Below are 20,454 nucleotides of genomic sequence, written 5' to 3' on the forward strand. Positions count from 1 at the left end.
CTTTTTACAAATATGACCATCATGCCTTTGCTAACGAAGGGGTGTCGGATAATCTGAGCCTCATGTGTTTAATGGCGGTGTACCGAAGCAGAAGTATAGAATTATGATACATGGCTCCCTGAGTAATAGAAGTATTTCCCCCTCAGAAAAGTTGAACCAAAGCAAATGGAAATGGAAACGGGCGATGCTAAAAAAAAAATCTAGATTGGAATACCCATACCAAATGTTGTTTGACATGGACCAAAACAACCTTTTGAACTTCGTATAGTTGTTAGTAGTTGGTACCTTTAAATGCAAATACAAAGCGACGAAACCAGCGAACCTGACCCTTGGGATTATCTATCCATAAGGGCATCTCCAATGGCTGTAAGATAGTTGTTGGTAGATTTTGCCACATAGGATTTTTAATAATGTGTCATACAATAAATGAGGAAAGAGAGGAAGGTTGTATGTACATGAACCAACACCCCTTGCATAAGCTCCAATGTAGAATGAGAGAGCATCTCATTTATTATCTTACATCCTATTAGGCAAACTAGATACAACCCATTGAAGTTATTGTATGTTAAAATGTTGGTTGATGACATGGCATATTTTACCAACAAGCTAACATACAAACTATTGGAGATGCCCTAACCTGTTTGTTTTCACACTGCAGACAACGCCACGCCCGCTCGCCTTCCTCTACCTTATAAATTCCCTGCGCCGCATTGGCTTCCCAATCAGATCGCGCTCCCCTTTCTCCGTGCTGCTTCTACACTCTTCATTCCGCTGCCTCTACAGCTCTACCTCGTGGAGATGGGGGGCATGGAGTCCGACGAGGGACCGGCGATCGGCATCGACCTCGGGACGACCTACTCGTGCATGGCCGTGTGGCGGCAGTCGCACAACCGAGTGGAGATTATCCCCAGCGACCAGGGCAACCTCACTATGCCGTCCTGCGTTGCCTTCACCGAGGCTTGGAGGCTCATAGGCGACGCGGCTGTGAACCAGGCCGCCATGAACCCCGTCAACACCGTCTTTGGTAAGGACCGTACCACATACATCTTCCAGTAACTACTCCTGCATGCATGAAAAACCACACTCTTTGTTTATTTATTGTCATCCTAGAATCTTCTTTTCTTCCACTAACCGAGTCGCTGTTAGATCTGTGAATTGTTTTTGGCTTTCTTGTATGATGTGTATCCTCATTTTCTATGCGATAAGTTGGTTTATTCTTCAAAGAATTGCCTGAATTAGTTTCTTTTCTCAACACGATAATGAAATTCTTACTTCTGCAAAAAATAAAAATAAATTCTAGTTTTATTGTTGAGCAAGTACATTTCTTCAGTTTCCCTTAAAGCAGACCGTGCAACTTCTTATCATTGAATGTGTGCATGCTAAGCAGGTTTGGCACATTGAAGAACGTATTTTTGTTTTAATTTTTCGATATTTTTTTTAATTAAGTTGGAGAACACGTTGGACCGGTGTGCGTGCATAGAAAATGAAAGGGCAGTGTCTGTATGTGATTTGTATCATATAGTGTTTAGAAGAGGTCCTGCCCTAAGGGACATTAGTTGAAACACATATGAACTAACTTTTTAAATAAGGCGCTATTGCACGTGCCTGTTTTGAGAAATCTTGAGCAAAAAATCCACATGACTAATCCACAATGAATCTTTCTTCTATTCAGATGTGAAGCGCCTTATTGGCCGGAAATTCAGCGACAAGTCAGTGCAGGGAGATATCAAGATGTGGCCTTTCAAAGTTGTCTCAGGTCCTAGTGACCGGCCGATGATCGTGGTGCAGTACAGGAACGAGGAGAAGCAGTTTGAGGCCGAGGAGATCTCAGCCATGTTGCTTGGCAAGATTCGGGAGACAGCTGAGGCCTACCTCGGTAGGAAGGTGCAGAATGCGGTGATTACTGTCCCGGTCTACTTCAACGACTCCCAGCGCCAAGCCACCATTGACGCCGGGGCCATCGCTGGCCTCAACGTGATGCGCATCATCAACGAGCCCTCCGCTGCAGCCATCGCCTATGGCTTTGGCAAGATGTCCGACAGCGATAAAGTGGAGACTGTTCTCGTGTTTGATCTTGGTGGCGGAACCTTGGATGTCTCCATTGTCAAAGTTGATCCGGGTGCCGACATTGACATGGGCGTCTTTGAGGTCAAGTCTACGTCTGGTAACACCCACCTTGGCGGGGAGGATTTCAACAACCTCATGGTGAAGCACTTCGTGCGAGAGTTTCTTAAGAAGTACAAGAAGAACGACATCAGGGAAAACCCAAAGGCGCTTCGGCGGCTCAGGACGGCCTGCGAGAAGGCCAAGAGGGTGCTGTCGAGCACGACTCAGGCAACCGTTGAGATCGACTCGCTTCATGATGGCATCGACTTCTACGGTGCCATCACTCGCGCAAAGTTCGAGGAGCTCAACTTGGACCTCTTCCGCAAGTGCATTGTGCATGTGGAGAAGTGCCTCAGCCTCGCCAAGATGGAGAAGTCTCAGATCCACGACGTCGTGCTCGTGGGTGGCTCCAGCCGGATCCCAAAAGTCAGGGAGCTACTCAAGGATTTCTTCCAAGGGAAAGAGCTCTGCACGAAAATCAACCCTGACGAGGCCGTCGCCTATGGTGCCGCCGTACAAGCCGCGATCCTCAGCGGTGAAGGTAATGAGGAAGTGCGGGATGTGCTCCTGCTCGACGTCACGCCGCTCTCGCTTGGAGTGGAGACGGAAGGTGGTGAGATGAGCGTGGTGATCTCTAGGAACACCACCATCCCGGTCAAGAAGGACAAGGTTTATACGACTTGCCACGACAACCAGACAAGGATACTCTTTCAGGTGTACGAGGGCGAGGGGTCGGAGACCGTGGACAACAACCTCCTCGGCAAGTTCACTCTCCGTGGCATCTCCCGAGCTCCCAGGGCCGTGCCAAAGGTCAATGTCACCTTTGAAATCAATCCGGACTGTATTCTGAAGGTAACGGCGGTGGACATGAGTACGGGAAACACTAACAACATCACTATCACAAGAGATCAGGGGCGGCTCAGCGCGGAGGAGATCGAGCGGATGGTGCGTGATGCCAACAAATACAATTCAGAGGACAAGAAGGAAATGGAGAAAAACGGCCACACAGAATTGGTTGATATCTAAATGGGTGCTTTAGTGATGCTGCAATTTCTGGCATGGGCTTATGGATGTTATGAGCCTCCTCGCCTAGTTTAAGTTTTTCCCTTTTGAACTATGGTCTAATCTGTCATGGCTAGTGTGATTGAAAGAATCTTTGTTTGACTACTTTCAGTAATGTATGATTAAATGGAGTTGTCGAAACGTGCACCTGTCACCTGACATGTTTTTTAGAAGAGGAGGCTGACCCCCTTAAAAAAATCATATTTATGCAGACATTGACAATTAATTGACAATTAATCTTTTTGGTACGCAATAGTTAAAAAATAGAAACTGCCAGTACAACATACATATATGCTGTATATCAAAAAGCATGACCAGAATTATTTTGTTATTAAAATGCTCCCTCTTGTGGGTTTAATAGCAGTTTTGGACAAAATCCTGGATCGCTATACCAGTCACACTAAAGTTGAGCGTCGGATGGCTTCAAAGATCCAGCTGATGATGATAAACTGATGACGCACACAGTCAGCTTCCTCGCCAGGACAAAGTTGGCCAATCATGCTGATCAGAAAGGCAAAAGACAAAAGAAATGGAAACCCACCCTATTAGACTTCCTACATAGAAGCACTGATACTTAACACACACACACACACACACACACACAGAGTATAGGACACTTTGTAGACTCAAGACCTGTATTATCACTACCGGACTCCCCATCGAAGCCGACGGCCGTCGGCATAGGCCTTTTGCCGTCGGCTTAGGGCATAGATCACGTCAGCGTAGATGTGTCAGACCGTCGGCATAGGAAAGCCGTCGGCATAGGCACATATGCCGATGGAGTTCGTACGGCCGTCGGCAATGATTTTCACCTGACGGCGCCGTCAAACGCGCTGACAAACCACGGGCTGCCATGTGGCAGAGATATGCCGATGACATCTATGCCGTCGGCATATCCCTACCACGTGGCAGCTACTCGGCAGTCCTTTGCCGTCTGCATAGATCTATGCTGTTTTTTTTATATATTTTCTCTGTTTTCTCTGTTTCAATTCATTTTGACAGCATTTCAAACCAGAAAATATGGGATTTTGCAGAAATATGACAGTTCATCATCTAAAGATACTCAAGATCATCATCATCATCTAAACATACTCAAGTTCATCATCTAAAGATCATCATCATCATTTAAACACACTCAAGTTCATCATTTAAAGATCATCATCGGCGAAACTTCATGAACATAAGTATTCCAAGACATGGAACATCATCATCGTCATCTAAAGAAACTAACAAGTAGGAACATGAAAAGTATGTCACGACGACCACATGCATGGGTATCATCATCGACATCAGGCAAGACCATCGCCGCCAAAACCACCACTGCCAAAACCACCACCGCCGCCAAAACCGCCACCGCCAAGACCAGCACCACTCTGCCAGATCAGAGTGACTGGGGTCGGCGAAGCATGAGTCGAGCCACCGGTCCCCTGCATGTTTGAGAGAAGATTCTAACGGTAAATATGATATGATAGTGTTGAATGAACGAGAACTAGTTTGTCAGTAGTTAGGCAAATGTACTAACCGGAGTATCATTGCCTAGTGCCACCCATTCATCGAACGTGGGCGCGTGTGGGCGTTCTCCCGTAGGTGGTGGTGGGGGGTCCCATTTGTGGTGGATCCGTGCGGTTGCTCCAAGACCCCAACATAGCCTGGATGTTAGTTAAACAAGCAAACTAGAAGGTCAGAAGGAATGAAAGTGCAAAAATTTAGCTTGGTTTTAAGAGGGCAAAACTAACCGTCATCATCTGACGGTTGTAATCATGGTTTGCATTCACTCGTTGCAAGTACTCCCGCACCTCGAGATTCCTATGCTTGACAAAGGCCTTATATGTCTACAAAATTTAGGTTGTTTCTAAGTAGCAATGCTGAAAATAAACTAAGAAAGTTAGAGATAAAGAAGATAAAGGGGAAGTACTTACAGCATGCTGGCGGGCTAAGGGAGGCTGTGAACGCCCCGTACACTCTAACGGACTCGGGTTGGTAGCCCGAAGCCGTGTCTACGAGACCGAAGGAGTGATCAAGCCATCGAAACACGGATACCGGCCATGGGACTTCCCCTGGATGGCCACCACCGCCGTGTCATCGATCTGAGACTGGACGACGTCAGGAACATCCGGATGCAACCTCTGAAACTACTGAGTGTAAGACTCCAGGTGCTCCTCGGTCTTGCCGTAGTACTGGCTCTCGCCGTCCTTGCGATCACTCCGCTCGCGGGCCAGCTTCCACGACTCAATGTCTGAGAGCGGCCTCTTCAACTTGTCCTCCTGCAAAGTCAAACAGAAGTTAGCCATACATAAGGACATTACGGTAAAGAAGAACAAAAATGCATCATGCATATAGATATACCTTCATGGCCTTGAAGCCCAAGTGGTTCCTGTTTCCTTGGTCGTGTGTCCCATCTTTTCCACGGTTAGCCCGGCCTTGCTGCTCTTGGCAGTAAACTCTGCATCATCGCCGAGCCACCTATCCACCAAACTCGCCCATCCGTCATCCTTTCTATAGAAGCAACGAGGAATCACCTATGCAAATTTTGGAAGCATGGCATGTGAGCACGAAACATATAATTGACTGCTTGAAACAATGAAAAGTCAGTAATAGTTACCTTCATGAACTGCTCCCTGCTCAAGGTAAGTCGTTGCTTCTGCGCTTGAGTTTTGGTCATATTTTGATGAAGGTAGGTGTGGTAGTACTGCGAGACGGCAACCCAACGCACCTCGTACTATAACTGACGAGCTTTCTTATTCGCAGCCGCCAGCAAGACCACGTCGGCTCTGGCCTTGTGCTCGTCAAGAACTCTATAGAGTTGCTGCAATCATGCATATAACCAGAAGCAAACAAGGCATGAGTTGAGTGATTCAATGATAAACTATGAACGAAACTGAAGACAAGTGATTCAGAAGAGAACTTACCCAAAATTTGGTGATCACAGCCTTGGCTGTCGTCCCGTACTCCGCGTGGTTGTAAGCCTCATAGTAGGCCCAGCTCGTGGCCAAAACCCGCAGCTCCGGGTCCCTGTCTGGCCGCGGGCAGAATGGGCCCGGCCAAAACTCCTTCAACAGGACAGTGATAAGGCCGTTCGGTTTACGGCCCTTTCCGTGAAGGATCTAGTTCCTGCAAAAGAATCAAAGGATTGCCATGTGTATAACAAGAAAATGTTGTCATGTGTTGAAAATATGATTGAGAGGCACTTACTCTGTCCCCGCAGGTTCAATGAGCCACTTGTGCGCCTCGATAGAAGGTGGTGTAGGTACTCTGGCAGTACCACGCAGCCACCCCTTCGGAGCACCCGGCGGGAAGTCACCCCACAACTCGGGGTCAACCTCCCCTCCACCACCCTCCTCCTCCTCACCCTCCTCGGCCTCCTCCTCCTCGGCCTCCTCCCCCTCGCCATCAGGAACATACACCTCCTCCTCAGACTCAGAAGGTGCCTCAGTATAGGAGGGCATCGAAGAAGACCCTCCTATTTCGGACACGGCCCGGAGTTTTTTGCCCCGGGTGCCTCTCCCCCCACCTCCTCCTCCTCTAGGGGATCACCCCCACCCCCTCCTCCTCTAGGATCTCCTCCCCCGATCCCTCGACCTCCCTGTGAGGTGTCATCATCGCGTAGTCAGGGGGGGACCTTGTGGGCTCGTCCACTCAGAGTAAGTGATTTGAATTTGTTGAGGAAACCGGCGCTGCTGGACTTGCCCATGATTAGCAAACCTGCATTAACAAGAGAATAAACAATTAGTAAGGATATCAAATAAACAAGCATACGGAAAAGAACATTAATAACAAAAGAGCACATTAAGCATACAGAAAAGAACATTAATAACAGAAGAGCACATTAAGCATACTGTTGTAATCTACCTCAATCATCATTAAAAGAACTTACATTTTCTAGAACCCATATGAATCATCACTATTGTAATCTATTTGTCGACCGGTCTCATCATCACTATCACGCATATCTTCTGCGTTGTCTGACGGAGGTGGAGGCTCTTCCTCATCATCAGCGTCTTCAATTAACTTTTCAAGCATAATTATGTCTATTTGATTCACAACTGCCTTACTATCTATCTGTGCATCGTCGTCGTTTGGGTCCAGGTCAACATAACCCAAGTCATCCTCCTCCTTGTTTCGGACCACGTCATCATGTTCCTCTTGAAAGAACACTCCCTCTTATGTCATGGGGTTTATGTTGTAGTAATCATCATCGTTTGGGTCCGGTAGCTTACCATGTGGCGACACCTTGAATACAACTTCCCAACCCTTTAGGTACTCTTTCTGGCATGGGTAAGGCAGATAATATACTTGTGTGGCCTGGGTAGCGGCAATAAAGAGATCAGCTCCGGCATAGACGATTGATGGTTTAACTTCAACTAAACCAATAGAAGGCGTATGTCTCAGACCCTTTTTGGGGTCGAACCATCGGCATTTGAACACAGTGTGACTTAGGGGTTCACGACCACATTTGAATGTAAGCTCGTATATTTTTCCTAACCTTCCGTAGTAATCTACTTTATTATCTCCTTCGGTGAAGACTCTGTTATTTATTGTTTTGGGATCAAGCCGATTGTTCTGGTGCTCCTCTGTATGGAAGTGATACCCATTCACATCATACTTTTCCCATGTCATGATGGCAGGGTCAAAACCCATCTCAATTCTTCATCCATTGATTCGTTCGGATCATTTCCCTACAAGTTTAATTGAAATTATAGGGTGCATGAGTTTAATTGGAATTGTAGGGTGAAATAGGTAATAGGGAAGTGTGAAAATTTACTTTCTCCATGAACCACGCAACAAAAGTTTTCCTTCCATCAGCACCCTTTCGGAGAAGAGCAAGTGCCTCCGCTTCAATACACTACTATGGAAAAGCTTATACACAGACGCTTACCAGCAGCGCGGGTTTATACCCCTCGCTACTGCTACTTACTAGTAGCGCGGGTTTTCAACCCTCTCTACTACTAAGTTGATTGCAGTAGCGCTGGTTTTTAACCCTCGCTACTACTAAGCGGTCTATACCGTGCCCCCAGGGACATGCCATAGTAGTAGCGCGGGTTTTTAACCCTCGCTACTACTAAGCGGTCTCTACCGTGCCCCTGGGCCATGCCATAGTAGTAGCGAGGGTTATAAACCCGCGCTACTACTAAGATTTTACCCCTCGCTACTACTAACAGGTCTCAACCGTGCCCCTCTGGGACATGCCATAGTAGTAGCGAGGGGTAAAAACCCTCGCTACTACTAAAGGTCCCATTTTGAAACTCTACCCCCCCTCCCCCGTGGTACGCCTTTTCGGTTTTGTAAAAAGCAAAAGAAAATGATAAAAACTTCAAAAATTAAAATCCTTCGAGATGTAGTTATGTTACTACATCTACTAGTTAGGAAAATTTAAAAACTTAAATTTGGACATGTTTTGCAAAAAGTGTAGGGAAAATGTAAAACGGCTATAACTTTTGCATACGATGTCAGAAAAAACGTATAATATATCAAAATGTTCAGGACGAAAATCCGCATCCGATGGAGACTGCCTACGGCCTGTTTGCAAATTTTTAGAATCCTCAAATTCTAAAAGGAAAAAAAGTTATGCTCAAATTTTAGTTTTTTTAATTTTGGTCAAATCTGGTCAAACTGTGGTCAAACTACTTATTCAAGAAGTATTAGTGTTACTAAATAATTGTTCAAGAATATTAGTGTTACTAAATAATTATTTCAGTTTTTGGAATTTTGGTCAAATCTGGTCAAACTGTGGTCAAAATGTGGTCAAACTACTTATTCAAGAAATATTAGTGTTACTAAATAATTATTGTTTTTTAGAACAATAGTTTTATACTCAAACAGTGAAATGTGTGACTTCATGCTCAAGCTAAACTCCCAGGGTTAATAGGATTGACATCTTACTATTGTCAGGAAAACAACAAGTGCAGACTTGGAATCGAGGGAGAATAGAACCCGGAAGTTAAGCGTGCTCAAGCTGGAGTAGTGAGAGGATGGGTGACTGTCTGGGAAGTTAGATGATTTGGAATGATGAGGGGTGATTAGAGATTAAATTGAGCAGCGATGAGGGGTGATTAGAGATTAGAGGTTAAAATAATTTAGAAATTTGAAAATTCGGGCAAAAAAATCGAAAAAAAATTCAATTTTATTTTTCAAAGCACGGGTTAGTAGTAGCACGGGTTTTTACCCACGCTACTACTAACGGACGTAGTAGTAGCGCGGGTGGCACCCGCGCTACTGCTATACGTTAGCTGTAGCGCCTTATTAGTAGCGTCGGCCCCGCGCTACTAATAGGCCCAAAACCCGCGCTACTGCTAGGCTTTTCCCTAGTAGTGATAGGAGGCAGCATTCCCGTCCACTCTTCATCAACGAATCGACTACAATAAGAAAAGCGGTATAAGAACTTGGCAAAGTGAACATAACAAATTGACTAAAAGAATGGTGCAAAGGTATTACCTCATCCACTCATCATCAACTTCCTTGATGTTGTGCAAGATATAGAACATGACATCCTCCCACTCATCTCGTGGCATGATATAAGGTGTCGAGCATCCAGCCCTGCCACCTTGCCCGATGAATAGAGGCAGTTTGGGTTTATACTTGGGTTCTTCTGTATTGTATCGAGACACCTTATTGTGCAGCGTGGGAACATGGTCCTGATAGTACGTTGTCCTGAGGTCTGCCACCTCCTCTAGGATAACCACCTCAGCTATGGAAGCTTCAATCTTAGCTTTGTTTCCACATTTCTGTCTCAGATGCTTGTTCTGTCTCTTAGGGTCGTACTACCAATGATTCTGCACAGCCCCCCCTACAATACCTCGTTCGCGAGGTGCAAAATGAGATGTGTCATCGGAGTAAAGAAGCCTGGCGGGAAGATCTTCTCTAGCTTGCATATCAACTCCGGTGCATTCTTATGCATTTCTTTTATCATCTCAGGACATACTTCTTTAGCACAAAGTGTGCGGAAGAAATGGCTTAATGCTACCTCTTGAGCATGCATTGGTTTTCCCTTGAAGAGGAAAGGGTGATGCAGCAAAGTAGCGTAAGTATTTCCCTCAGTTTTGAGAACCAAGGTATCAATCCAGTAGGAGACAACGCACAAGTCACCTAGTACCTGCACAAACAATCAAGAACCTTGCAACCAACGCGATAAAGGGGTTGTCAATCCCTTCACGGCCACTCGCAAAAGTGAGATCGAATAAAGATAGTAAAGTAAATATTTTGGGTATTTTTGTTGTATAGATTGGAAAGTAAAGATTGCAAAATAGTAAACGTGATGCGATGTAAATAAAAGAGATGCAATATAATAAGAAAGAGACCCGGGGGCATAGGTTTGACTAGTGGATTCTCTCAAGATAGCATGTATTACGGTGGATGAACAAATTACTGCCGAGCAATTGATAGAAAAGTGCATAGTTATGAAGATATCTAAGGCAATGATCATGAATATAGGCATCATGTCCGTGTCAAGTAGACCAAAACGATTCTGCATCTACTACTCCACACATCAACCGCTATCCAGCATGCATCTAGAGTATTAAGTTCATAAGAACAGAGTAACACATTAAGCAAGATGCCATGATGTAGAGGGATAAACTCAAGCAATATGATATAAACCCCATATTTTTATCCTCGATGGCAACAATAGAATACGTGCCTTGCTGCCCTTAGTGTCACTAGGAAAGGACACCGCAAGATTGAACCCAAAGCTAAGCACTTCTCCCATTGCAAGAAAGATCAATCTAGTAGGCCAAACTAAACCGATAATTCGAAGAGACTTGCAAAGATATCAAATCATGCATATAAGAATTCAGAGAAGAACCAAATAATATTCATAGATAATCTTGTTCATAAATCCACAATTCATCGGATCTCGGCAAACACACCGCAAAAGAGTATTACATCGAATAGATCTGCAAGAACATCGAGGAGAACTTTGTATTGAGGATCAAAGAGAGAGAAGAAGCTATCTAGCTAATAACTACGGACCCAAAGGTCTGTGGTAAACTACTCACGCTTCATCGGAGAGGCAATGGTGTTGATGTAGAAGCCCTCCGTGATCGATTCCCCCTCTGGCAGATAGCCGGAAAAGGCCCCAAGATGGGATCTCACGTGTACAGAAGGTTGCGGCGGTGGAAAAGTGGTTTCGTGGCTCTCTACGATGTTTCTAGGGTATAAGAATATATATAGGCGAAAGAAGTGCATCGGTGGATCTACGAGGGGCCCACGAGGGTGTGGGGGCCCGCCTACCCCCCTAGGCGTGCCCTCCTGCCTTGTGGCCGCCTCGTGGAGTTCCAGACTTCGACTCCAAGTCTTCTGGATTACTTTCGGTCCAAGAAAGATCATCGCGAAGGTTTCATTCCGTTTGGACTCCGTTTGGTATTCCTTTTATGCGAAACTCTAAAATAGGCAAGAAAAAACAGAAACTGGCACTGGGCCTCCGGTTAATAGGTTAGTCCCAAAAAATAATATAAAAGAGCATATTAAAGCCCCTTAAACATCCAAAACAGATAATATAAGAGCATGGAATAATAAAAAATTATAGATACGTTGGAGACGTATCAAGCATCCCCAAGCTTAATTCCTGCTCGTCCTCAAGTAGGTAAATGATAATAACAGAATTTTTGATGTGGAATGCTACCTAACATAATTATCAATGTAATTTTATTTATTCTGGCATGAATGTTCAGATCCGAAAGATTCAAAACAAAAGTTTAGTATTGACATAAAAATAATAATACTTCAAGCATACTTATAAAGCAATCATGTCTTCTCAAAATAACATGGCCAAAGAAAGCTATCACGGGTGCGCGTTGGTCCTAAACAAACGGTTTTTTACCCCTTTCCGAGACGGCATTTGGAACCGTCTCCAAGTGAGTGTGTGCGATAGGGTGTCCTTCCCACACGACCCAGAAATCATCGGGGATAGGCCCTCCTAGGACCCAGGATGGGGCCGTGTGCGATCGGGCGAGGCATCGAAACCCAATCATTTCCGTAGGTATGTACATCCCACACGGTGAATCGCAGAAATCATTTCCGTAGGTATGAACATCCCACACGGTGAATCCCAGAAATCATTTCCGTAGGTATGTACATCCCACACGGTAATCCGAGAAAATCATTTCCGTAGGTATGTACATCCCACATGGTGAATCCCACAAAAACATTTCCGTTCGTATGTATATCACACAGTCAATCCAAGGAATACGTTTCCGTTCTTATGTACATCCCACATAGTCAATCCAGGGAAAACATTTCCGTTCGGACGTAAATCCCACACAGTTTTATGTGTAGGCTCGTGTGTGAAAGGTGTAACTATCACACATGGTTTTCCTTGGTTAACTGTTTGCTTTTATCAACTATATCACACACGATTTGATCAAGAAAACTGTGTGGCATTGGGCTATCCATCGCAACCGCTTTTACTGCTAGAACCGTTTGCAAAGATCCATGACACATTTAGCAGGTTTATTAGTTTACAGTTAATAATTCCAGTATTACGCAAATTCACATTTCATATCGAACAACTGTTTGCCAATTTCATATCAGGCACATAAATATATTATAACATCACAGTACGGTAGCTACATGAAAACAGCACAGTACAACACATAGCTAGTTCAACTTCATAAGAACAATATATTCATTTCCAGGCTCGTCTTATCCACCTCTGCTTTCAGTTCAGTAAGAATCCATTTTGCACGGGCCAACTGGGAAAGTGCCTCCTCCTTCGCCAACACCATCTTAGCAAAGTCTTTAAAAAAATCTGAGCTCATTCTCCACCTTCAAATTTTTATCCCGCATCTTGAAATATGCTTCAGCGTTGACAAGACTTTCTCTAAGCCTAGCTGTGTTCACTTCCTCATACATGCTCCAGAGCTTCGTTAGGCACATCTTCAAAGACTGTGGCCACTCTTGATCAACCCACTCCAAGTAAGAACACTTCCATTCATCCTACAATATTTAAAACTAGATCAGTAACAATTGTAGGGGAAATGAGTTTATAGAAACATACAAAATCACCAATGCTTATTTTGAAAAACTGAAGAAACATGTTAATTCTCAAAAAGATCAATGTGCAAATGAAATAATTGGTACTAAGACAACAACCAAATTCTGGAACAGCAAATTGATACTAACAGGTGTGTACATGCACAAATTTAGTAACATAGAACTAATAGCACTAAGGCCGTCCACTATGTATGCCAAAACTGGTGTAAAGACAACTGTTGCTACATCTCGCACCGGTGCCCTGAATTGGCGAGCCGATGCAGCAGAAAAAAAATCAGGGACCCGGACTCCGGAGCACATAGTTGCTCCGATGCCCAGTTCCTTCGTTCCATAAAGATTTAGTATTTTACTGCTTGTCTGCTCGGATGTGTGGACCAAAGTTGGCTGCACAAACTGCTGAAGCGGTGCCAAATAATTTTTTAATGGCACCGCTGATGAGATGGCAACAATTTAAGATACTAGGTATAAACTGTGACACTGTCTTAGGATGCGTTTGGTTGAAGGTGTGGTATGAATGGGTTGGGACCGTGACAGTGTTTGAATCACATCTAACAAATGATTTGTAACAACGGAAGAGGGTCTAACCTTCTCTGCAGATGCCAGAAACTTCCTCCCAGTGTCCACAGAATCAAACGCAAGTAGCTTCACGCATGGAGATTGATGGTGACAATGAGCAGATAGATCTTCAGCCACCCCGCTCCATTTGTTGCCACTGATGGGCTTAGGGGGCTACAAGAGGAAGAAATGACTCAAATCGACCTCCGGGTAAAAATCCATCATTCCAAGTCATAGCCCGAGATAGAGAAGAGAGGCATACCCGGGTGGTGAAGTAGTAGTCGCTGGAGGAGGAACCGCTGGAGATGTCTTTGAAGAAGACCATGGCAACCCCGGCGATAGGATGCGAGACAGCAAGAGCCAGGAAGCGGCTATAGCTTAACAAGGAAGGAAGGAAGGAGGAAATAGGGGAAATGTGACTTGTGGTCGGGGAGAAAAGGGGGTGGGGAAGGGGCGAAGGGGGGCGGGGGTAGATATTTTGGCGGTAGGCCAAAATTTTGGAAATATGGAGGAAAACTTTGCGCGCGGTGCCGCCGGACCATTCACTTTGAACGATTGTGTGCATCGCAAACGATTTTTCTGCTTTACACGCATGGGATGTGTTTGATAATTCAAATTTTGGTCTCAAGGCATGGGCACATTCACTTTGAGCACGCGCGGTGCCGCCGGACCATTCACTTTGAACGATTGTGTGCATCGCAAACGATTCTTCTGCTTTACGCGCATGGGATGAGTTTGATAATTCAAATTTTGGTGGAAATTTTCCCGGGTACGTCATTGCATAATTTAACATCGTTTGCTAATTTGGGCACACAAAAGAGCGTATAGCATACAGACCACACTTACTGAATCGAGCAATTTTAGTAATTACACAGAGCCAGTTGACCTAAACATTGCTCTAACAAAAGACCAACATTAAAAACAAAGCCTAAGTACGCATAATTAAAAATCCGCCGCCGCGCCGGCCTATGCATCGCCGGTGTGAGATGAGACGTCAATGACTTGTCCTGGCGACATGCCGCCAATGGTGCACTCCGCGCCCCCCTGCCGAAGTCGACCGCGTCCTCGTCCTCGTCCTCGACGCCGCCCTCAAGGTTGTAATACTCGTAGTAGTGGCGCAGCTCGCGTTGGAATAAAGTGCCAACAGATATTGTAGATATTTTTTATTAGCTGTGCAAGACGAATTTGGAATAAACTGCCAACGGATGTTGTTTTAAATGAACGAGAAATTTTGTAGTACTAATACAACTGTCATGTCAAATTTTGGAAAATTTCAAGAGTCATTTGACCTTCTAAGACATTTAAATGATTTTCTAGCCATTTAATGGCCGTAATTGAAATTTGAACTACATATACATGCAACAGCTAACCATAACGGTTTGAAAACTCATATTTCGTGTACTTGTGTGTGATTTAATTCCATGTGCAGTAAATTGGAAGGAATTTTCAAACCTATTGGTCTAACGGCTATGACATAATTAAGCATGGAGTGACATGGCATTTTAATTCCAAAAAATTTAAAAAAAATCAGAAACACATAAAACCTTGGTTGATGTAATGTCATATCACCAAGATGATGTGGTAAAAAATTGGCATGTTTGACCAAAGTTTGGACACACCCCTCACAAACCGGAGCAACTCACTAGAAGGCCCGTGGTTCCGAGAGGGAACAATGCATGTTTGATGACGAACGGGAGATAGCTTCCTCTTACGGTCTTCAAATTTTTTTCTACGTCTAACGTGCACCACTACAACTATAATGTGAAATTTTTGAAAATTCTAGGGGTCATTTGACCTTTTAAAGACATTTAAGTGATTTTCTAGCCATTTAATGACCGTGATTCAAATTTGAACTACATCTACATGCAACGCGTAACCGAAATGGTTTGAAAAATCATATTTGTGTATTTGTGTGCGAGTTAATTCCATGTGCAGTAAACTAGAAGGAATTTTCAAACATACTTGTATCACGACATGGACACATATGCATGAATACGTATGCATGGAGTGGCATGGCATTTTAATTCCAGAAAAATCAGAAACACATGAAACCTTGGTTGATGTAATGTCATGCCACCAAGATGATGTGGTAAAAAATTGGCATGTTTGACGAAAGTTTGGATACACAACCCTTACAAACCGGAGCAACTCGCTAGAAGGTCGTGATTCCGAGAGGGAACAATGCATGTTTGATGACGAACGGGAGATAGCTTCCTCTTACGGCCTTCAAATTTTTTCTACGTCTAACGTGCACTACTACAACTGTAATGTGAAATTTTGGAAAATTCTAGGGGTCATTTGACCTTTTAAAGACATTTAAGTGATTTTCAAACCATTTAATGACCGTAATTCAAATTTGAACTACATCTACATGCAACGCCTAACCAAAACGTTTGGAAAAATCATATATGTGTACTTATGTGCGAGTTAATTCCATGTGCAGTAAATTAGAAGGAATTTTCAAACATATTGGTCTCACGACATGGACACATGCATACGTATGCATGGAGTGACATGGCATTTTAATTCAAAAAATAGAAAAATGATGAGAAACACATGAAACATTGGTTGATGTAATGTCATGTCACCAAGATGATGTGGTAAAGAAATTGGCATGTTTGACGAACGTTTGGACACGCATCCCTCACAAACCGGAGCAACTCGCTAGAAGGTTCGTTGTTCCGAGAGGGAACAATGCATGTCTGATGATGAACGGGAGATAGCTTCCTCTTACGGCCTTCAAATTTTTTCCTATATGTTTAACGTGCACTAATACAACTGTCATGTGAAAATTTGGTAAATTTCAGGGGTCATTTGACCTTTTAAAGACATTTAAGTGATTTTCTAACCTTTTAATGACCGTAAATCAAATTTGAACTACATCTACATGCAACACCTAACCATAATGGTTTGAAAAATCATATTTTTGTGTACTTGTGTGCGAGTTAACTCCATGTGCAGTAAATTCGAAGGAATTTTCAAACATATTGGTGTCAACGCATGGGCACATGCATGGAGTGCATTCCATAGCATTTTAATTTCAAAAAATTAAAAAATGATCAGGAAAACATGAAACCTTGCTTGATTTAATGTCATGCCACCAAGATGATGTGGTAAAGAAATTAGCAGAGGAAATTGACAAAATGACCTCCAAGATTTGCGGAGCCCCCGTGGAGGCGATCTGGAGGCGATCGCAGGGCTCCCCCACCCTGCTCGATCCCCCAGCGAGATCCAGTGAGATCAAGAGGGCAGGAGATAGTGGTGATGAGGATTGGTGTTCTAGTGAAGAAGAGGTTCTGCGTAAATCGAGGGAATCATGGATCGAATCAAGGCTCGCGATACAGAGGTATGTGAGACAAATCCTATCAAAGGAAGCATTTCATGCATCGGAGGAAACGAATCAGCAAGGGGGAGGCATGGAAAGGATTAGAGGGAAACTGCAACAATTACGGGAAGATTTGTGCGTGAGGTTGCGAGACCGAGAGCGGGATGAATCGGAAAGTATGTGCGGGGGCACCCAACTTGCAGATCCACCTGATGACCGAGGAGGAAAGAACCAAAAATTCAAAGATCAGATCTGCGAAGGAGAGGCAAGAGATCAATTTCTCCCACTAACTGCGGCTAAAACAAGTTTACCTGGGCGAGTCACAGGGGGTATAAAGGGATGGATAAAAGGGGCCAGTGCTCATCAGATCTCCAACACACCTACGCTCAAACCATCAAGCATGGCAGACCAACTCCAAAAGAACAAGGCACCGGTGGACCAGATCGAGGTGGTGGCCTCCAACGACAAGACTGTGCTGGGAGGGAGGCCAATGGAGCATGGGGGGCCGTCCCAGGCCCAGGGCGTCTTGTGCTGCCCGCCGGTGGATCAGGGAATGCAAACACCCCAGGATGCAAGGTATGATGTGGCTGGAGATGCAGGGACTCCAGTGTTTCCTGTCCATATGAAAGAGCAGGTTGCATATGTGGTTGGCCTAGACCTGTCCAGGCAGAGGGAAGCCATGCGGTCCAGGTGGATAGCCATCGGACTCTTCTTCTCCGTGTAGCTGTTCGGCATAGGAGGCCTATTCCAGGAGCTGAAGAACAAGTGGGGGCTAAGAGGGCGCCTCAACTACTCCCCGCTCAAGAACAACAGGTTTCTCCTGGAGTTCGAGCACGAGGGAGATCTTCGCTTCATCCTCAAAAACGGGCCCTGGACACACAAAGGGGATCCTTTCCTGATGGTTGTAGTGGACGGAGGAGCCAGACCGGGAGACGTGGAGGTCGCCCACATGCCGATCTGGGCATGCATCTTTGATGCGCCCCCGATCATGTTCTTCGATCATGTGGCATGCAAGATAGGAGGTGAACTCGGTGAAGTACTTGAGGTGGACTCGTATAGTGAGGGTAGGATCTGGGGGGAGTCTATAAGGATCAGAATTAATCATGATGTGGATGAGCCCTTACGTAGCAAGCTAGAGTTTCGTGAGTTCAGAGAAAAGGTGATGTATCGCCTCAATGTAAAATATGAGAGACTCCCTCGGTTTTGTAGTTTTTGTGGATATCTTGGGCATGGTTAACGCGAGTGTAAGCTGCCGGCAAACCTCCAAAAGATGAGGTTTTCGGCAGCGCTGTGTGCCTCCCCGTTTAAGAGAAGTAACAGTAGAGGAGGCTTCATAGTGCCGGAAACAGCTAGTGCTAGAAGGTTCCTTCACTTCGAATCGGCGACAGAAGGAGAAACACGGTCTGCACCACCAAAGCTTGCTGTGGAGAGATACAGAGGTGTACCAAAAGATGTTCTTGCTGATCCGCTGGTACAGGAAGCGATCGCTGCTGTCAGTGCCATAAAACTGGGCACTGAGAAGGAAAACATTACTGAAGGAAATGCTCTACTGAAGACGCCCAGACTTCAAGGTACAGGGTGCGAGCGCAATGGAAATGATGAAGGCACCAACCAACACCAGAAGGGCAACCTCCTAGTGAACACAGCCGGGCATGGTGGGATGGGTAGGGCTCAAACACCAGAGTTTCCACCTGGCTTTGAACCGGCCCCCTACTCTCACATGGACTCTGAATTACCACCGGCCCTGGCTCTGCTAGGCTTAGAGGAAGGAGGTACAGGCAACACCAAGGGACAGATGGCACCAGGCATGGAAAGCATCAAGGAGGAAGGTCAAGGACAGGGATTCGGCATGGAGAAAGAGCAGAAGAAGTAGCAAGTAGTCGTTGCGCAGGGACAGGAGAGCCAGTTTCAGCAAGGTATCAAACTTGACACGAAGACTGCAGCAGCAAAACTGGCCATAAGATCAGGGAAGAATGGACATGGAAAGAAGAAGCTTGGGGGAAACCTCAAGAGTAACACCTCGGTGCTTGGGAAGAGAGGTGAATGCATGATTGAGGGGGGAACCCTGACAGAGATGGAACACACCACTGGGGAGTCTGGTTACCATAAGAAAAAACGAGGTGTAGAGGGGCAGCTGAACAGGGAAGAGGAAGGACAAGGGAAAGTATTGGCAGCGACCGGGCTAGGGGCTCCCGGTGAACTGGCGGACGCGACAGCAAGCGTCCGTCACGAGCCATGAAGCTCCTCAGCTAGAACTGCCGGGGTTTGGGACAACCTCGGACAGTTCAGGAGCTAGTGTGCTTGGTAAGCATGCATCGTCATTCTACCGTCTTCCTCTTAGAAACTAGGAAGAATAAAGAGAGGGTACGTAGTCTTGGATGGAGAGTAGGTTTTAAAAATTGCATGCTTCATGATGGAAAAGGGAAAGGGGCTGGAATTGCTATGTACTAGGATGACTCTGTTGAAATAAAGAAGTTATCAGTTGGCCCACGTTATATTGATGTGTTAATACGGAATAATCCGAATGAGATGTGGTGGAGGGGAACCTTTGTGTATGGGGAGCCGAGGGTACAAGACAAGCGACACATGTGGAACCTCCCAAGAAGAATTAAACACCACTCAAGTACCCCATGGCTAGTAATTGGGGATTTTAATGAGACACTCTGGCAAAGTGAGCATTTTTCAGTCTCTAAGAGATCAGAGAAGCAGATGGCAGACTTTAGAGAAGTGTTGAGCTGGTGTAACTTGCATGATCTGGGATACCGGGGTCCAGGATGGACTTTTGATAACAAGCAGGAGGGAAGGAGAAATGTAAAGGCAAGGCTTGACCGTGGTGTGGCTACACCATATGTTGGAGCAATAGGTTTTAGAATGCGCAGGTAGAGCATATCTGCTCCACCAGGTCGGACCACATGCCGTTGCTGCTTCAGTTTGGAAAGAAGTTAGAGTACAGAAAGAAGAAAGAATTTAGGTATGAAGCACTCTGGGAAAGAGAGGAGTCCTTACAACCTACGATAGAAGAGAGTTGGAATAGCTCGAGGCCGACAACAAGTTTACAGGATATACAGAAGAAGCTACGTATAATGCAACAGAGATTGGGGAAGTGGAGTTCAGAGAAAATCGGGTCCATTACCCAACAAACCAGCAAACTCAGAAATCAGCTACGCACACTGATGCACAGACCGGCATGTGCATCAAATGATACAGAGATAAGAAAGGTTACTAAGGAACTTGATGAACTATTACTAAGGGAAGAGATACTATGGAGACAACGGTCAAGGGCTACATATTTACGGGAAGGAGATAGGAACACGGAATGGTTTCACCGGCAGGCGACGTGGAGAAGGAAACAGAATAGCATCACAAAATTGATGAATGAGAAAGGGGAATGGATAGAGCAAAAAACGGATCTACATAAA

General features: G+C 45.1%; 1 protein-coding gene across 1 annotated transcript; it reads left to right on the plus strand.

The window, feature by feature from the left end:
• Positions 1 to 783: 783 nt before the first annotated feature.
• Positions 784 to 3,132, plus strand: LOC125516933 (heat shock cognate 70 kDa protein-like). Its single transcript, XM_048682190.2, has 2 exons — positions 784 to 1,024; positions 1,673 to 3,132. The coding sequence occupies exons 1-2, from the start codon at positions 799 to 801 to the stop codon at positions 3,130 to 3,132; spliced, it is 1,686 nt and encodes a 561-aa protein (XP_048538147.1). The 5' UTR covers positions 784 to 798.
• Positions 3,133 to 20,454: the final 17,322 nt, after the last annotated feature.

The sequence above is a fragment of the Triticum urartu genome, chromosome 6A, assembly GCF_056163025.1.
Source record: "Triticum urartu cultivar PI428250 chromosome 6A, HENAU_Tu73, whole genome shotgun sequence".
Classification (NCBI taxonomy): domain Eukaryota; kingdom Viridiplantae; phylum Streptophyta; class Magnoliopsida; order Poales; family Poaceae; genus Triticum; species Triticum urartu.